The 21,025-nt window shown below is 36.6% G+C and overlaps 1 protein-coding gene across 1 annotated transcript in view; it reads right to left on the minus strand.

Annotated features, from left to right (window-relative positions):
* Positions 1-21,025, minus strand: part of cacna2d2a (calcium channel, voltage-dependent, alpha 2/delta subunit 2a) — a 231,675-nt gene that overhangs the window by 29,644 nt on the left and 181,006 nt on the right. The window contains exons 9-14 of the mRNA XM_056270376.1: positions 18,399-18,449; positions 17,025-17,124; positions 11,803-11,964; positions 9,895-10,005; positions 9,512-9,590; positions 3,565-3,614 (exon numbers count right to left, since the gene is read on the minus strand). Of these exons, the coding sequence (XP_056126351.1) occupies positions 3,565-3,614; positions 9,512-9,590; positions 9,895-10,005; positions 11,803-11,964; positions 17,025-17,124; positions 18,399-18,449 (553 nt within the window). The remainder of the gene's footprint in view (positions 1-3,564; positions 3,615-9,511; positions 9,591-9,894; positions 10,006-11,802; positions 11,965-17,024; positions 17,125-18,398; positions 18,450-21,025) is intronic.

Below are 21,025 nucleotides of genomic sequence, written 5' to 3' on the forward strand. Positions count from 1 at the left end.
GTTAAAAGTGTCCGCCCGAGGGGCCAGTGAAGCCAGCTGCACTTCCAGCCGGAACAAATCATCAGAAAGCAGCTATTAAAGCATATTACCGCTGCTAGAAAGCACATTCTCGCTCTGCAGAGGTAGGGTGGTCTGCCACAGGATGACACTTGTTGGATCGCCGTAAGCACGCGTTTATAAACGACATTTATGACTTCAACACAACACTCTATGGGAGGTTAATCATTTAAAGAAGTGAACCTCGCCAAACAACAGGCTCATATTTGACCCCAAAGTCAAAAGAAAAAAAAAATTACGATTTTTTTAAATAAAGAAAACTGAAATAAATATGAAAGCTAAATAGATTAAAAAAGTATACTAAACACTATAAATAGTGTCACAATTCCAAATAAATGCTATAAATAGACTTTATCTTATTAGTTTCCCCAAACCTTTTGACCAATGAATGTCCTTGATGTTTCCAGCCATTCATGATTCTTTATTTAATTTTCTAGAGATTGCACTTAATTTAAACATTTAAATTAACTGAGCAAAACTTTAAGTAACTATAGAATTGTCTGTTTTATCAATTATTATTTAATTTTTAAATATTTTTTTGAATTTTATTAACATTTTTTTTTTCATTTTGACCGTGAGAAAAACAATTCATTTTTGTCCTGTTTATTTTGACATTTCATGAGATTCAACCGAATATTTCACCACCCTAGTTCAACGCTGGGCCAAGTAAACATCTAATTAATAAATGCAGTCTTTCAACTTCAACATCTTTACACAGCTAATGGAGGAGGGCCAGAAGCTCATGTGTCAGTGTGAAAGCCACTAGCTTGTATAAGTGTGGCCTTTTGAGGAAACTGCAGCATTAGGCCACTTTTATTTCTCGTTGGAACATAGAAGTGCTGACAAGCGTAACCTATTCTATTATTAGCTCACTAAAACACCGTTTAACGTGCCGCGGGGACACATTTCAGCAGAGACGATGACAGGCGGGAGAAAGGAGGAAGGTAAACAGCGGTGGGTCTGTAATGGTGGTCTCTGTGGAACGAGAGGATAAAGAGCAGTGACACAGCAGGACACCGCTCAGATTAGCTTGGAGATTTATAGTCTGTCCATAAACGTTCAAGAACTCAATGCAGCAGCTCAATCATGAAGGAGCTGAATTCATATTCATATTATTGTTGTTACACTCGTCGCCTTCAGCAATGTGACACTTTAATGCTACACAAGTAGAGTATAAAGTTAAGGCAGCTTTTTCCATTTGAACAATTTCACAATCAACTCTAAATATCTGAGTATTTATTCAAACAGCACGTGAGTAATTCAAATTAAGCATAAATATATAATATAATAATTCTATATACACTACCATTTTAAAGTTTGGGGTCAACAGAAAAAAAAAATACTTTTACTAAGCAAAATGTATCAAAAGAGACATTAATAATGTTTAAACATTTTTCTATTTCAAATCAATTCTATTCTTTTTAATTTGCTGTTTATTAAAGAATCCTAAAAGAAAATGTATTGCGGTTCCCACAAATTACAAATTACATTTTAAAATATATTCAAATAGAAAACAGTGATTTGAAATTGTAATACTATTTTACAATATTATTGTTTTTACTGTATTTCTGATCAAATAAATGCAGCCTTGGTGAGCAGAAGAGACTTCTTTCATCAAAATATATTTTTTACTGGCTTATTTGAACTGTAGTGTAAATATAATATATAAATATATGCAATTAAATGCAATAAAGATATAGCACCATCCACATTTTGTAGTATACTTTACAAAAAGTACTATGTGAAACAGGATACAGTATGGAACAATAAACATTTCATAAAATAGTATGTTACACTGTTGTCACATGACCTCACTATGTTGCATATTAAATTCTTTGTATGGTGTGCATCTTGTAAATAGTTTGCATTTTTTTTTTGCACTTTTAATTTAATTTGTGTACAATTGGTCTCAACATCCGGCTGTATTTCAAGCTGCAGTGCATACTGGGAGCAACGATTTTAAAATTGTTTGTTCAGGTGGAAATTTCGAACAACATTTTGAACAAATACTTGAGTATATTCTGAGTAAGGTCAATTAAACAACTTTTGCTATCAACATTTAGCGCTATTCTTGTTCTGTACACACAAAATAATAAACTGACTCCTCCTTCTAAACATTTTTTTTTACATTTGTTAGAAGAACCTTTTGCAAGGTGGATTATTTTTTTAAAGTGTGTTTTTCCTGAGCAGATTTGCTGTGGAAGTGTGGTTATGTGTGTGACAGAAGAGGAAGCATGAGGTGCACAGGTGTGTGGACGCTGATGTCCATATATACAGTTAGGAGCACACACCTGTCTCACGCAGGCTATTAGAATAAGTGGCAGTTCTCTGAATAAAATTACACTCAGCCTAATGGAACAGCTGATGGTCTATTCAGGCCCCTGTGGGGAGGTTAGACGCAGCCCGAGAGGAGGGGATGAGGAGGAGGAGACAGGAATGAATAAAGCAAAGTTGGATTGGAAAAAGAGGGGAACAGATAGTAAAAGGTGATAGAGAGTACAGAGTAGATAAAGAAGAAAGGCTGTGAAAGTAAAGAGCACACGGAATAATCACAGGGAAGATGTGGGGAAATTGGACCGACTGCTTTCGGAGAAGAGCGATGTTATTGCGGCGGGTTTCCTGGGCCGCGGGAAAGATTGCTGGAGGATAATGAAAACTGTACGGAAGTGGATTAGAGAAATCACAGTCCCATTTGAATCTTATTGATGCTAAATATAGACGTCTGTATCGCTCTATCCGTTCCTCCATCTTTATAGTTCTGCTCTCTAGCGTGACATATATATCTCTAAATTGTGATAACATCATTGCGCTTCAAAGCTCATGAAGCAGAATGAACCTACCGTGAACTGGATTCATGTACAGAGGCTTTATTAAACCGGCTCTGAAATCTGATTGGCTGGCACCGCCACTTTTGAAGAAGAGATGTGCACTGGCAGATATATTGTTTATTGTGATTATTAATTTGAATGTATCAGTACTATCTCTCACGTTGCTGTTGTTTTATAAAAGCAACGAGCCACTCAAAGCCACGCACGACAGATTCAGTAAGATTTTTTAATGGTTTGAAAGCCACCAAGGTTGCATTTATTTGAACAAAAATCCAGTAAAAACAGTAATATTGTGGAATATTATAATAATACAAAAGCAGTTTTCTATTTAAATATATTTTAAAATGTAATTTATTTACGTGATGCAAAGCTGAATTTTCAGCATCATTACTCCAGTCTTCGGTGTCACATGATCCTTCCAGAAAATCAGAAATCATCCAATTATGCTGATTTGCTGCTCAAGAAACTTCTGATTATTATCAATCTTGAAAACAGTTTTTGCTGCTTAACATTTTTGTGGAAACCATAACGTATTCTTTTCAGGATTCTTTGATAAATAAAAATAGATTTGAAATAGAAATATTTTGTAATGCTATAAAGGTATCCTTTCTCAATAGACATGTTTCTTTCTTTTAAAATGTACATGTATATGAAATAAGAAGCGGTAGAAATGACTAACCTGTGTGTTGATTCTAATGGCTCCAATGGAAGGGATCTCAAAGTAGTAACCTGTTCAGAAATAAACACAAACCAATAACAGGGTTGGTTAATGTTGACATATCTGCTCTGCACCAAAACATAATAAGCTGACTAAATAGGGAACAACTTTAGGGGTTTGAATGTGTGCTACTGACATGAATGCAGTTCAAAATAACATTAAACTACCTTGTTTTGACAAGAATCAAAAGCTGTTTTAATATAATACTTTTTATAGCAAGCCCGGAAATCACTGTAGCAAATTTAGTGCAATTATTTTAATGCAATTGCTGAATATAAATGTAGTTTATGCAGCACTCAAAGGAACTGAAGACAAACTAACCAAGTGCTATGCAGATGTGCTGTGCAGTGGTGTGTTTTGTGTGTCTGTGTGAGTGTCTCATTGAGTATTCAGAGACGGTGCTTCAGAGCTGATTATTGAGAGAGTGGACACATAGGCAGGGTCAATACGGCCTGCTCACCACGGTATTAGAGACAAGAGCAACTGAATAAACAGCAGAACATCTGAGACAAACGACTTTCACTTCAAATTTCTACTTCAAACTTAACTTACAGCCATTTTCACTTATGTATGTATGGATAGATGCATGTATACATGTATGTATGTATGTACAGTATACAATTGTATGCATGCATGTACTGTCTGTTTGTATGCATGTATGTATGTATGTACAGTATACAATATGTATGTATTGTATGCATGTATGTACTGTATGTATGTTTGTATGCATGTATGTATGGATATATTTGTGTATGCAAATCTTTATGGATAATTTTCTGATTGTTACAATCCAATCTGACTTCTGACCTATAATGTTGCCTGAATCATAATCATACACTGTTCGTTCATTGGCCAGAGGAGAACTGGCCCCGACTGAGCCTGGGTTCTCCCAAGGTTTTTTCTCCTTGTTTTGGTTCCTTGCCACTGTCGCCTTTTTCCACCTTTGTTGCCATTGGCTTGGCTTGCTTAGTTGGGGACATTAAATGTAACATTTAATTTAATATTCAACAATATTATTGATCTGCCTGCATTGACACTATTTTATGAGAACTGAACTGAGCTGGACGATGACATCACGGTTTTCTCCAGAGCCTAATATTTCTCATATTTATCATTTATATATACTAAATTACTAACTTTTTTACAACAAAAATGAAACATCACTGAACTTACTTAAGCTGGACTGTGAGGCTATTTTCTTCTGGAAACAAATTTTGTTGCATTATGTTCCTGTTATCTACAAACAAACAATCTGTATTGTAAAAAGCGGTATATAAATAAATGTGACTTGACTTAACTTGAATATGTATGTATGCAAGTATGGATAGATTTATGTATGTACTGTATGTATGTACGTAATGTATAGATGTATGTATGGATATTTTCTAAACAGGTACCATGTGTTTTTCTAACTATCTGTGGGATGAAAACAAATTGAAATCATTCAAACAAGAAATCGGTTCAGCCTTCGCTCAGTGTGCCATTATTGCAGTAAAGGTCATTGAACAATTTCAGTCTTGATAACTTCAGGACCAACATTTTGCAGCTCATTTGAGCTGAAACCATCATTAACATAGAGGTTGGATGTAGAGTTCAAATCACCAGAGGACATCAGTGTCTGAAAACTGGGCCAGCAGGATACGTCTGTGGTTTTCTTGCTATCCATTATCAATATGAACTCTTTCCCTGCAGGCACTTAATAATTTTTTTTTAGGTTTATAATAAAAAAAAAAATACAATGGTTTAAGCAGATGTATTTGTCAAAACTGACTTATTTTTCTTTTACTAAATGTTAATTAAATAAATATTAATATATAAATACTCCATAAATATTAACAAATATTTAATAAATTCATTCAAATTAATTTAATATTAATAGTTTTTTTCCTTTCTCTAATCGAATTGTTTTAAACAAAATATGCTTTTTTTTTTAAAGTTATACTCAAAACTGAGGGACAAATCAAAATGAGTTTCCATGGTAATTGCCATCATGTCACAAATGTTGGATTAGATAAAGCTTAACTGGTGTTGAACCCGGAACGTCCCTTTCAGAAGGCGACGGCCCCTAAAATGACTGCAGATAAGGAAGTCAAATCTAGTTCAGCTAATGAATCAGAAATAATTTAAAAGTCTTTAGAAGCGTATCAAAGTCAAGAGAATTAGAGTATAAAAACTAAAAAAAAAAAAAAAAAAAAAAAGTGTTCAGAGGATGTCTGAGGGTCAAGCCAATCAGCACAGTAGAAAGAATCTAATCAAATCAATGCGAGTCGCCGGGAATCAAAGAGACTCGGAATTGGCTCTGATTCAGTGGCGGCCATATGAGACTTTGTTTGTGTCAGTGGAGTGTGAACGAGCTCACTAAGAGACAGCCGGTGGAGTGACAACACACACTAAGCCGTGTCAAACAAACATGTCTCTCATTGTTGCCGCAAGTCTGATCCCTTGACTTGGTCATGATTACAAAACGCTGAATCCATTTGTCTCCGCCGCACGGGCGAGATGTTCAACAAAACAATAAGACGCAGACAATCCGATGCAATCCTAGTCCTAACAAGCTAGTCAAAGAGCGCTCTGCATATGTTCGGAGAAGGAAACCTGTTTTTTTATGCTGTTTTTTGAACCAATCTAGAGACGTCTGCGAATGCTTTCAGTCAGATATGGTGTCGTACACGTATTCTACAGCAAAGGGAGAGACGCGGAAGATGTGGTCTTTGTGAGGGTGTCAGGGGCGTTCCTCTGTGTCTTTGTGATATGGGCGAGCGAAATGAAAGCCTGCGGTGGAGATGGAGTCCGCTGAGAAAAGCGTCTTGCTTGCTGTGCCAGACTCCGTCCCCTCACTGCCAGTCATTACAGCTGAGAACATGGCCGCACAGAGGGCTAATCCTTAAGTGGAAGCGCTTTTGGCTGGAGACGCCGAGAAGTTGCGAGCGTGGTTATCGCTGCGACGGCAGTTCCTCTTCGGCTAATTAATTAGAAGGAGGGGAGGGAGGAGGGGGTCTCTGAAGTATTCTGCTACCATTCCTTATTAACTAATCAGAGCTGGAGAGGGACTGATTGTTAAACAGAGCTGAGAGAGCGTGTTTGCGCTACAGGGCTGGATTTAACTTGTTAGGTCAGACAAGTCAACATTACTTAAGCACTGTTGACCAACTCTTAGTGTTATTACACAATAGTGTATACTATGTTATAAAGTGGGTTGTGGGTTTAAAATCTGATTGGAGTCGTTGTACACTAGTCTATTAAACCAAATAAAAAATTAAGAATATTTGTGTTATTCAGTATTATTACTACTGAAAGTAACTTGTTATTTACATTTTCTGAAGAAAATGTGAGTGTTGCTTGCTGCCACAATGGCTCTAGGTGGTTGCTAGGGTGTTGCTATGTGCTTGCTTAAGTGTTCTGAGCATTTTTACCATGTTTCTATGTACTTGCTATGATGTTCTGTGCAATTTTAGAATATTGCTATGCGGCTGCTAGGGTATATGAGAGGTTGCTAGGGTGTTGCTACAGTATCTGTTTACCAAGGTGTTAGCATTTTAGCATATTGCTATATGGTTGCTATGCAGATTTCAATATTTTCTGAAGAAAATGAGAGTGTTTCTTGTCGCCCCAATGCTAGGGTGTTCTGGGAGGTTGCTTAAGTGTTCTGCACAATTTTAGCACATTGCTATGTGTTCTGGGTTGTTGCTATGAGCTAAGGTGTGCCTGTCAAGGTGTTCTTAACATTTTTAGCACATTTATGTGTGGTTGCTAGGGTGTTGCTATGTGTCTGCCAAAGTGTTCTTGCAAGGGTGTTGCTATGTGCCTGTCAAGGTGTTCTTAACAATTTTAGCATGTTTATATGTGGTTGCTAGGGTGTCACTATATGCCTCCCAAGGTGTTCTTAACAATTTTAGCACGTTTATATGTGGTTGCTAGGGTGTTGCTTTATGCCTGCCAAGGTGTTCTTGCTAGGGTGTTACTATATGGCTGCCAAGGTGTTCTTAACAATTTTAGCACATTTATATGTGGTTGCTAGGGTGTTGCTATATGCCTGCAAAGGTGTTCTTGCTAGGGTGTTACTATATGGCTGCCAAGGTGTTCTTAACAATTTTAGCACATTCATATGTGGTTGCTAGGTTGTTGCTATATGTCTGCCAAAGTGTTCTTGCAAGGGTGTTGCTATGTGCCTGTCAAAGTGTTCTTAACAATTTTAGCACGTTTATATGTGGTTGCTAGGGTGTCGCTATATGCCTCCCAAGGTGTTCTTAACAATTTTAGCTCGTTTATATGTGGTTGCTAGGGTGTTACTATATGCCTGCCAAGGTGTTCTTGCTCGGGTGCTATGTGCCTGCCAAGGTATTCTTAGCAATTTCTGCACGTTGATATGTGGTTGCTGAGGTGTTGCTATATGCCTGCCAAGGTGTTCTTAACAATTTTAGCATGCTGGTATGTGGTTGCTAGGGTGTTGCTATATGCCTGCAAAGGTGTTCTTGCTAGGGTGTTGCTATATGCCTGCCAAGGTGTTCTTAACAATTTTAGCACATTCATATGTGGTTGCTAGGTTGTTGCTATGTGTCTGCCAAAGTGTTCTTGCAAGGGTGTTGCTATGTGCCTGTCAAGGTGTTCTTAACAATTTTAGCACGTTTATATGTGGTTGCTAGGGTGTCGCTATATGCCTTCCAAGGTGTTCTTAACAATTTTAGCTCGTTTATATGTGGTTGCTAGGGTGTTACTATATGCCTGCCAAGGTGTTCTTGCTAGGGTGCTATGTGCCTGCCAAGGTATTCTTAGCAATTTCTGCACGTTGATATGTGGTTGCTGAGGTGTTGCTATATGCCTGCCAAGGTGTTCTTAACAATTTCTGCACGTTGATATGTGGTTGCTAGGGTGTTGCTATATGCCTGTCAAGGTGTTCTAAACAATTTTAGCACGTTTATATGTGGTTGCTAGGGTGTTGCTATATGCCTGCCAAGGTGTTCTTAACAATTTTAGCACATTCATATGTGGTTGCTAGGTTGTTGCTATGTGTCTGCCAAAGTGTTCTTGCAAGGGTGTTGCTATGTGCCTGTCAAGTTGTTCTTAACAATTTTAGCACGTTTATATGTGGTTGCTAGGGTGTCGCTATATGCCTCCCAAGGTGTTCTTAACAATTTTAGCTTGTTTATATGTGGTTGCTAGGGTGTTACTATATGCCTGCCAAGGTGTTCTTGCTAGGGTGCTATGTGCCTGCCAAGGTATTCTTAGCAATTTCTGCACGTTGATATGTGGTTGCTGAGGTGTTGCTATATGCCTGCCAAGATGTTCTTAACAATTTTAGCATGCTGGTATGTGGTTGCTAGGGTGTTACTATGTGTTTACCAAGGTGTTCTTAACAGTTTTAGCATGTTGGTATGTGGTTGCTAGGGTGTTGCTATGTGTTTGCTAAGGTGTTCTTAACAGTTTTAGAGTGTTGGTATGTGGTTGCTTGGGTGTTGCTTTGTGCTTGCCAAGGTGTTCTTAACAGTTTTAGCACGTTGATATGCGTTTGCTAGGGTGTTGCTATGTGTTTGCTAAGGTGTTCTTAACAGTTTTAGAGTGTTGGTATGTGGTTGCTTGGGTGTTGCTATGTGTTTGCTAAGGTGTTCTTAACAGTTTTAGAGTGTTGCTATGTGGTTGCTAGGGTGTTGCTTTGTGCTTGCCAAGGTGTTCTTAACAATTTTAGCACGTTGATATGCGTTTGCTAGGGTGTTATTGACAATTTTAAGCATTGCGATGCAGTTGGTAAGGTGTTGCTATGTATGTGCCAAAGTGTTCTAAACATGACACATCAAATTGTGCCTAATGACAATCCTTAACCAGAAAAGTACAAATGCAAGTGAAAAGCTAAAAAGTTCAGATCTCAAAAGAACCTATTTTACATGCACAAGCTCCCCCCTCGCTCTCTTACCCTTGTTGGCACAGGCGATCCACTGCAGAGGAGTGACATCATAGTTGTGCTGCCCCACTGAGAATGTGAAAACTCTCACCTGTGGATGGAAGATTTTTTTTTAGGTCATGCAATACGTGTAGCAAATTACAATACAGAGTAGCCCTCTAAAGTATTAAGACCCTCCATTAACTTTAGTTAATAGCATGTGTATTGTTTTATCATTTCAAAATATTTAGCCAGTTTTATATTGGAATGACATTAGATTTATGATGTCATAGCTTTGATGTTATCCCATTTGTCCAGAATCTCACATGCTATTTTCAATTTAAGGGAGCACAGTAAAACTACTCGTCACTGGATGGAAACAGCAGAATGTTTTGGACTGAATCGCCTCGACTCACTGTTTTGTTTGGCCAGTTGTACTTCTCAAAGATGTCCTGGGCACGATCCTCGCCGCCGTCTGTGAACATCATTATCATCTTATTGCAGTATGCTCTCGGAGCGTTGGTCTCCTGTGAGAAACAGAAACAGAGTGAGCGTACGACTCATAAGATTCATTCTGAGGGGGTCAGTTTGAAATCCACTCGACCTGCCTTTGCAAACAGGTGCTTACTTTCGAAACCCCTTGTGCTTTTACTCTACATCCTTGAATTGCATCATTTATTAATGATAAGCATAATATGCTTACGAAGTGTTTGCACTAACATACTTGCACATAAACCATTTCAGGAATGAGGCATGCTTGAATCCAATCCACTACACAAATGACCTTGGATATAAAAGTGTCCCGTTTGGCAGAGTACCCGCACATGTGTGCGAGCACTTAACCGTGCGTGTGTGTGTGTGTGTGTGTGTGTGCAGGCACGTCTGTTCCTCTAATCATATGTCTGCTTTTGTGCCAGCTGCCGCGATTGTCCTATCTGTGATGAGTTAGCCAAAAGTCCCCTCTCACTATCCCGTCCAATCACAGCTGTCATTGACATTCGGCCTACGCCACATCACTCTGACAAGATTCTAATAAAGATAAATAATACTGCCGCAATTACAAATTTACAGCGCTTTCTCCTCGGCCTATCAGGAGTCAGCAGGCAGAAATTAAAATGCCTTGGTGGTTGTGGTTCTTCGGTCTGAGTTTGTGTGTATTTGGCCCATCTCATTAACACCGTCACGATCTGTTAGAGCAGAAATGGCCGAAAACAAAAATGTATATGATGAAGCCACACATGTGGCCATCAGCACGCACGCTTCTGCATGGCCATATTTATCATGAGTGAATCTAGAACAGTTAGAAGGCGCAGATCTCAATACAACCTCAAACGTTTCTTTTCAGATTCTTTCATCAAGATCATTTTAAGGTTCTGTACTCTTACTGAATGTCAACTGTCGACTCATTCGTGTCTGTTTTTATTGTTCTTAAGGAACTTTTAGGAAATAAATATGAGAAAAAGCTGACACTTAAATTAAATATAACTGAGAACTTAAATATAACAGATCTGTGAAGCTTTGAAAAAGCAACATCTGAGCAATACAATTTTCCCGCTGAGTTGTTAAGAGGATCTTTTGGCATTAACATTAAATTTAACTAAGCCAAATCCAGCTAAATCTAGTAATAATAATTTTTAAAAAAAAGTTCTTTGGGGATATCCAAGGATCTCCTCATGGTAAAATAATTCATAGGTAAAATATGTTTTTAATAAAAAATTAATTATTTAATTTATTTCCATATATAAATAAAATTATTTATTTATACACTGCTGTGCAAAATATTTAGCAAGAATACATTAAGTATATCAAAAGTGTCAGTAAAGACATTTATAACTTTACCAAAATTTCCTATTTCAAATAAATGTCTATTAATCAAAGAATGATGTATCGCGATTTTATCACAGTTTCCACTAACATATTTAGCAGCACAACTGATTTCAACATTATTAATAATCAGAAATGTTACTTGAGCATCAGATCATCATATTAGAGTGATTTCTGAAGGATCATGTGACACTGAAGACTGGAGTAATGATGCTGAAAATTCAGCTTTGATCATTACATTTTAAAATATATTAAAACAGAAAAGAGTTATTTTAAGTTATTTTATTAATATTTCACAATATTACTGTATTTTTAATGAAATAAATGCAGCCTTGGTGAGTATAAGAAACTTATATATACACACACGATAAGAGAAAACAGACAGGACTTCTGTAGGTTATAGTCTGTTGTCATTATAATTAACTATTAAAAACTTGAAAACAGAATTCCTCAGCGTGTCTTGATGCATATAACTCGGTAAACATGAGTGTGTGTCTTACGTTTAACAGCTGGTCAAAGGCAAACTGAAAGCCGGTCTTGTAGTCTGTCGTCCCCTTCGCCTGCATGTTCATCACAGCCTCTTTGAAGATCTTCTTGTTTTTTATGTTTGCTTGGACCAGCGTGGTGAAGCACGGCACCACGGCGTATGCTTTCTCGTTGAACTGACAGACAGAGAGACAGACAGCAGCTGCTTTAGCAAGTCCATTAAAAGCTTCATTATTCATCTCCATTAGATCTCACAGCATCATCATTTCTGCTGTTAACACTCACTAATGGAGTCACTTACACCTGATTGATTTTTCCCGCAATTCATAATTTGCTTCCACTGCAGATGAATCACCTCGTATGAAACTTGAAATCTATTTAAAATCTATTTGACAACACTGATCATCTGGATGATTTAATACAGCTCAAATCTGAACATTTTTACATACGAGTGCTTTTTGACCATGCAAAACACACTGGCATTATGAGTGGTTGACACGGTGTTGCTATGTGGTTGCTAGGGTGTTCTAAGTGCTTTTTCGTCGGGTTTTATCATCTGTCAAGTGGAAAAGTATAAAAGTAATAGAACACTTCTCCACTGAAAACATAAATAACTAAATAAAAACATTTTGTCTTGTTTTTCAGGAAAATAAATAAACATATTTAAAACAAGATTTACATTTTCTTGAGGATCAAACCTGACACAAACATATTGTGTATTTTTCTAACTCATTGGAAATTTGTATTTATTTTTTATTTACAGTTTTATTTTATAATTATTGTTTTAAACATAGATCTCACTAAATTAGTCATCCTTAAAACAAGAAAAAAAGGCCAAACAAGTCTAAATATCTCATGGAATTTTGCTTCCTGAATAAATTGATCTTGTTTTAAGGATGTTTAGATATTTGTACTGTAAAAAAGGACAAAAATACTGATTAAGAAACAGCACACGTGGTGCAGGACAGGTTATGTGCTACAGTTTAATACTTACACTAGGACTACTGACTGCCAAAAGTTGAGAACTTGTCACACAGCAAATAACATCATAACACTATCAGTACAGCTTTACTTACTGAATGCACACACCTCAGCATAAACCATTCGTGTTCGTGTGTGTGTGTGTGTGTGTGTGTGTGTGGAAGCACAGCTGTGAGAATCTGAGGTACATCCGGCTGTCTTGATTACAAGGTTCTACACCGCAGGTGCAGAGGGAAAAAACTGCCAATGCAAACAAAAATGAAACGAGAAATATCCTCTTAAAACTGCCTATAGGAAAGAAAAATCCCTTAGAGATCTCTTTAACATCTCAATTGCACTTCCTTGATAGAGACAGGATTAAAGAGAGAGCTGATACTTCATGAGGTTCATGAAAGAGATGCCCGATTTGGTTCTTGAGTTCGACTGAGTTCAACTGAGTTCAACTGGAAGGAAGATATCAGTGAACAATGACTTACATTTCAGTCTGTTCATCACCTAAAACTATTATGGAGTACTTTTGCATCCATTTTTTTTAAGCTTGAAAGCTTCCATTGCTATTGCAATTGCATGGTAAAGAGTGAAAAGCACAGTCTGAATCTCTCTGTGTTCCACAAAAGAACAAGGGTGTGTAATTGTAATTGTGCCTTTTTTCAAAGTCTTGATTTTGGGCTCTACTGAAATAGGGTTTCATGCTTGAATACCTTATTTTTCACATATTCTCCATTGTTGCGGCTCCTCTCTTCCCAGTCTGTCAGTAACGCTCTGTTTAGTTCCTGTCTCCAGAGATGGGGGACTCGAGTCACATGACGAGTCAGACTCGAGTCGCAAATTTAAGGACTTGAGACTTGCTTGACTAAATTAAGAAAATGACTCGACTTGACTTTGACTTGAGATCCAATGACTTGAGACTTGACTTGACTTGAACTGTATGACTCGAGAATGACTTGATATACATTTTTATATAAATCATCGCAACATCCATTGATAAACAAAATGAAAGCAACGGAACCATTGACGTCATCAGATTCTGCGCGATTGTGTGACGCTGCAAAAGCCCAGAAATAGCCTACATCGCGGTGAGCGCGCTAAATACAAAAACATCTCCCTGCATCGTATCTTTTGGATATAAACACTAGAAAACGACCATATTCATGCAAGAAGATTTGTTGTACGCATAATAACTGGCAAGGGATATCGGACGACCATCACAACCTCGAACAGTCGAACTTCATTCACCACGTCTAAAAGTAAGCTATGGCTTGTTTAACCTGTGTGTTATAGTTAATTTGACTATCTTTAAATCTAGAGAGAATAATATTGGTCAAACAGCATGCCTCTTTATACACAATTTTGTTTTCAAATGTAGCTTAATGTTGTCAATATTCAAATGATAATTAATGATGGTATATGTTTTGTATAACATTTGCCACATTTCTTTTTAAATCATGCTTTAAAGCCAAAAATGTTGTTCTTTCCAATGACGAAAAACAATATAGAAAACTGTTAGTTTTGTCGTTTATGTTTCTCTTAATGTTATCAGGGGGTTGGTGGCAAAAAATGCCAGCAGAATTAATATGCACTTAAAATTCAAAATGTGGTGGAAAAATGGCCCTAGTATGAGTTATTTTCATAATTATAACATATATAAAAAAATATTTCCAGATTATTGGCGCGATTGCAAATGTGATGATTTTATAAAACAGTTCAGTAAACAAAGAGTGAATATTGTTATGTGACATTTTAGACATAATATTCCAAATATTTTCTGTTTTTGCTCTATTTCTCCAATGACAATAGTTCCAAACAAGCCACAGAAAGAGTTATGCGTGTTTGTGATTCAGTGACCTAGTTGCTTAGTTCCAGAACGAATCTGTCATTTTGAACAAATCAGTTGACTGCTTCTATGACTCGTACATTAAGACGGTGATTTGGCGCCACCTATTGGCGGTTTTAACTTCATAATAGGCTAAATGCCAACGGCTGTTATATAACTTATATAAAGGGGATGGCAGTTTGAAGAATGCCATTTGGTGGCATAGGAACCATTATAGGCTACTTGAATTGTGAATTGTTTAATACCTTTTAATGGTCTTCTGCAATGTTTGAGGCATATTTATTTTTTCATGCTTTAATGTTGGCCTAATTTCAGTTACATTTACATTTTAGGCTATGTAGTTTGAAATTGTATTTTTTTATTTTTTTTATTTTTTTTATTGTAGTAACCACTCAGCTGTATGTGGAAATGCATATCTTAAAAGAATATGTTGCAAATAAAACCATAGTCCACAACTTATGTAGTTTTAACTTATTTTAATATATAAATTCAGTGAAATCATCAAACGTTTGTATGACTTGCCAGTGACTTGTGACCCAAGCTACGACTTGACTTGACTTGCTTGACATAAGGCAGTGACTTGACTTGACTTGCTTGCTTTTATAAAAAATTGACTTGGACTTGCTTGAGACTCGAAGGTTAAGACTTGAGACTTGCTTGTGACTTGCACATGTGTGACTTACTCCCACCTCTGCCTGTCTCTATGAAGCCCCTCCTCCTGAAAAGCGCAATGTGCTCTGATTGGTCGGCTGGACCAGTGTGTTGTGATTGGTCAAGAGCTCCGAGTGCGTTTCGTTAATATCACTCCCCTTACCATAACCGCGGGTTTCAACACACTACTAACTCAACTCAACCAGGCCTCGTCCCTTTTTCTGCGTTTGCCTTGGGCGGGAATTATTTAAATGAGGAATATTGTGACGTGTTCGTTCCCGGAAGAAAAGTAAAAACTACACTGGGAGTTTCAGGTTTCAGGGAATTCAGAAACAGTGACACTGATATCGCAGACCGTTTTCATGCTCAAACAGCAGCATTACACACTAAAGAAAGCTGAACATGAAAAAAGGCATAATAGGACCCCTAAAAATGTCAATAGGGTCAATTTCGATTTCATGATCCTGTAAGCGTCTGGAGGTAAACAGCAGTAAACACACATAGCGACCCTAATGTGGTCTTAGACTGCTTTTCTTCACCGGGCTGTAGAATGAGCCGTGTTCCGGCTCAGATTATGATGCTCATTTTGCGCTCTCAGAGCCGGGATTAGGAAACACACACTAAGAGCCACGGATCAGCCCGGATTAATGCCGAGGGTCTCCAAAACGCTGATGTTCATTATGTGTGTGCGTCTGTGTATGCATGCATATTTGCGTGGGTTGCGTTTTGCGGGCTGCTATTGTGCGCTCGCAATAAATGAACTCTCTGTAGATTAAATGTTTATGTGCATCCACATTTTCATAGAGGTTAAAATTTAAAGAGGTTTCACAGGATGGAATATTAATGGTGGTGTCTTCTCAAATGTATTTACTATGAATAATAGCTTACAAAAATTACTGCAAATTCTCACTAATCATGCAATATACCGTATAAACAACCTCACTTCAAATAGCATTTACCTACAATGTTTACATATATAAAAAGATATACAATTATATATATATATATAAATAAAATATTTTAATGAATAATAAAAATTATATTTTCTAAAATGTATATAAAATATATGAAATGTGTCATTGTTTGTTAATATTATTTAAATATACACATATATAAACACAATATGCAAATATATATAAAACAAAATGAATAATACAAGTTTTTTATTAAACTATTATTTACAATAAATTTGGAAATGTGGCCTATGCTTAATAATATTTTAAATATATTATTTATATATTAGGGCTGTCAAATGATTAATCACGATTAATCACATCCAAAATAAAAGTTTTTTTTACATAATATATGTGGGTGCACTGTGTATAATTATTTTATATATATAAATACACACACATGCTTGTATATATTTAAGAAATATTTTCATGTATATACTGTATATAGATTTATATATAATTTATATTATATATAAATATAAATATTTTATATATAAATAATATTTTTTTCTTAAATATACATGCATGTGTGTGTATTTATATATATACAAAATAATTATACACAGTGCACCCACATATATTATGTAAAAAAAACTTTTATTTTGGATGTGATTAATTGTGATTAATCATTTGACAGCCCTATTATATATATATAACATTAATGAAAATGTTTTATTAAAATTCTATTTTATAACAATAAACAATAATCATAATAATACAATTAAAAATAATAATCATGTATATGCAAAATATGAAATGTGGCCTATTATTTACTCACATTATTCAAAAAAGACAGTGTGTGAACATGTGCACCTACCCGAGCCACGTTCACGTAGTCGTCATCAGAAAGTGTGTCCAGCATCTCGATGACAGAGGTTTTCATCAGCTTCAGGGTCAGTCCACTGACACTGCCACTCCTACAAACACACATTAAATACATCACATGCACTGAATACAAACACTGAGCATTCCAGCATTTATTGAACAAACAATTCATGTCTCAAAATGGCACAGCACAGAAAAACACGAGCCCAAAACCGCCGTTGCCAAGCAGAACCTGTTGCTAAGTGTCTCCTTCATCCACGTCCATCAAAAGTAAATTGTAGACGGCACGTTAAAAAGACAGTATGGAGACAGTCGATCTTCAAAAACAAAGTATGCTTACATTTGAATTCAATGCTGCAAATTGGATTTATTAATAGCCTACAGCAGCTATTGAAAAAGCAATCACAGAGCATGAGTTCATGTGTAATTTGGCTTCCAGAGTTAGAAGGTTTAATAAAGCCGAGCACACTGGGAAAAATAAAAGACCTGGTGACAGCACTATTGTCTCATGCTTCCAGTCGTCACAATGAGATTAGTCTAAGATTGTCAGAAACGCTCAGTGCGATGCTGCTTTTGATTGGCATGAGATTACTTTGGCGAAGCGACAGCTGCGATCGGTGTATTTTTTAATCAGATATCGGTATCTATTTAAGGTTATGGATGATTGCCAGCGAGTGACAATTAACCTCCATTAAGCAGTTTTTCTTGAGGTTTACTTAAGAATATTAATGATTTTTTTTTGACGATTATGCACATAATGTCTGCATGATTGAGGCAATCACTTATTTGTTAAACTACGCAGCAGAGTTACCAATGAGTCTAAATGCGCACGGATAATTTCAACACTTAAGGTCTGATAAATAAAACATTTTATAATGAGCTCTTGATGATTTATAATGTGGAAGATGTGGCATTTAACAACAAAATGGTTATTTCAATAATGCACTCAATTACACCTAAAAGTACATTTTTATAAGCTCCAAAAATGCAATAAATACCTTTCAAAAAATCTATTGATGCAAAATAGTATTTTAAATGATGCATTTTAGAGGTCAGATAAGATCAGAGTCACAGGACATTTTAAATTCTCCACCAGCAGCCGAGATATCGGCAACAGTAATGCCATTTTTCATTGCATATAACCTCTAAGTCATATTTCAGGGAACACGGTAGCATTTTGATATTGAGGCAGAGGTTAATAAGGTGGAATAATGTTGTTCTCAGCCAACAGGTGGCAGTAGAGCACCACACTGCTGTCTAAGCATGATAAACTACAGATTTATCAACACAGATGACAGTGTGTGTTAATGAGATGTGCACATGAGAGTGTGCTTGTGTGGTACGGTGTGGATGAGAGGCTACTTACACGTCCACGAGAATGATCATGTCCTTTGGAGAAGAGGCTCCCTGAATGTACCTATTAAACAGATGTAAAAAAGACTAGTCAGTGCTGATATTAACAATTAATTGATTTAAAACAAAACAAAAAGGCATATAAGGCTATAGTGATTTTATGAAAGACACAACATGAAGTCCTTACTAATGGTTTTACCAGATTCAATAAGCTAGTTCCCTTACGAAAAAGAAGTATACTTCAAGGTAATTTTATGAAGTATACTTAAGTAATGTTCAAGTATATTTTCAAGTATACATTATGTAGTAAGTATACTAAAGTCAATATGTACTAGTAGTAAACTTGTAAGTGTACTATTTTAATACTGCTTGGGACTAAATTGGCCCACTTTTAGTATATAAAAGTATATGTTTAAGTGTACTATAAGTGTAACAGTAGTAAACTTTAAGTGCACAACTAGTTTATAATTACGTGTCTCATTTGTACTGCAAGTGAACTTATGGGTAGTTTACTTTTTTAATACTTGTAGAAAATTTTTAGTTTATGAAAGTACACTTTGAAGTATACTCATAGTATAAAACTACTAAACTTGTAGTTTACTGAGAGTACACTAAAAGAGCAAAAATAATATATAATTGGTAAACTATAAGTATAATGTTATGTTCACTTAAAGAAAACTAAACTAGTAGTTTGCTGAAAGTTTTCTTTAAGTGAACTTAACATTATACTTATAGTTTACTATTTATATATTTGCACTTGCAGTAGGCCTATACTATGTTGACATGTTATTTTTTATACTTGAAAAAATACTTTTAACTGTACTTTAATAAAAAATAAAAAAAAACATTTTATTAGCTTCATGCATGCTTTTTTTTCAACACTTGAATGTTGGTAAGTTTCATAAAGAAGGGAAACATTTTAAACAAAAAAGTTGAGAAAATCTCATTTGTGTCAAAGACAACGCCTTGATCAGATTCAGAACACATATGGAGTAGATCGAGTCCAACACCCCCAAAGCTTCACAGTCGTTTTCTCTTCATGGGTTACGCTTCATTTCATTTGGTAACATTAAGCAGTTTTGATTTACACGCTGTTCAATGTTTGATGATCACGTTATTTTACATTTGCATGAGCAATCTTCTTTCACTTGTTTCAGCTTGTTCTTCTCCTGTGTTTTTAATCCGGAGATTCTGCACTAGAAGATGTCATAGCGCCCCCTACAGTATAACAGTGAAAACATGGATAGCTGGAAAATTCAGTCAATGGTGGGGAAAGAGTAAAGTGTACACTACCAGTGGACTAGCCTACACAAAAATTCGAAGAATTAGAAACATATCTGTTTTATATCAATATTTTAATCAATATTATCAAACAATGTAAGTTTCATAAGACTGTATATGAAAAACTATGTAAAAAAGTATATTTAATAGGCTACTCGATCAAAAGAGTTAACACAAGTACAAGCCAAGTATACTTTGAATACTTAATTATACTTTTAAGTATATCTCGATCAAAAGATTGAGTACAAGTACAGGACAATATACACTCACCGGCCACTTTATTAGGTACCCCATGCTAGTAACGGGTTGGACCCCCTTTTGCCTTCAGAACTGCCTCAATTCTTCGTGGCATAGATTCAACAAGGTGCTGGAAGCATTCCTCAGGGAGTTTGGTCCATATTGACATGATGGCATCACACAGTTGCCGCAGATTTGTCGGCTGCACATCCATGATGCGAATCTCCCGTTCCACCACATCCCAAAGATGCTCTATTGGGTTGAGATCTGGTGACTGTGGAGGCCATTTTAGTACAGTGAACTCATTGTCATGTTCAAGAAACCAATTTGAAATGATTAGAGCTTTGTGACATGGTGGAAGTAGCCATCAGAGAATGGGTACATGGTGGCCATAAAGGGATGGACATGGTCAGAAACAATGCTCAGGTAGGCCGTGGCATTTAAACGATGCCCAATTGGCACTAAGGGGCCTAAAGTGTGCCAGGAAAACATCCCCCACACCATTACACCACCACCACCAGCCTGCACAGTGGTAACAAGGCATGATGGTTCCATGTTCTCATTCTGTTTACGCCAAATTCTGACTCTAACATCTGAATGTCTCAACAGAAATCGAGACTCATCAGACCAGGCAACATTTTTCCAGTCTTCAACTGTTCAATTTTGGTGAGCTCTTGCAAATTGTAGCCTCTTTTTCCTATTTGTAGTTGAGATGAGTGGTACCCGGTGGAGTCTTCTGCTGTTGTAGCCCATCCGCCTCAAGGTTGTGCGTGTTGTGGCTTCACAAATGCTTTGCTGCATACCTCGGTTGTAACGAGTGGTTATTTCAGTCACTGTTGCCCTTCTATCAGCTCGAACCAGTCTGGCCATTCTCCTCTGACCTCTGGCATCAACAAGGCATTTCCGCCCACAGAACTGCCGCCTCACTGGATGTTTTTTCTTTTTCGGACCATTCTCTGTAAACCCTAGAGATGGTTGTGCGTGAAAATCCCAGTAGATTAGCAGTTTCTGAAATACTCAGACCAGCCCTTCTGGCACCAACAATCATGCCACGTTCAAAGTCACTCAAATCACCTTTCTTCCCCATACTGATGCTCGGTTTGAACTGCAGGAGATTGTCTT

The sequence above is a fragment of the Rhinichthys klamathensis genome, unplaced genomic scaffold, assembly GCF_029890125.1.
Source record: "Rhinichthys klamathensis goyatoka isolate OS25496 unplaced genomic scaffold, OSU_Roscu_1.1 h1tg000303l_1, whole genome shotgun sequence".
NCBI classification, from domain to species: domain Eukaryota; kingdom Metazoa; phylum Chordata; class Actinopteri; order Cypriniformes; family Leuciscidae; genus Rhinichthys; species Rhinichthys klamathensis.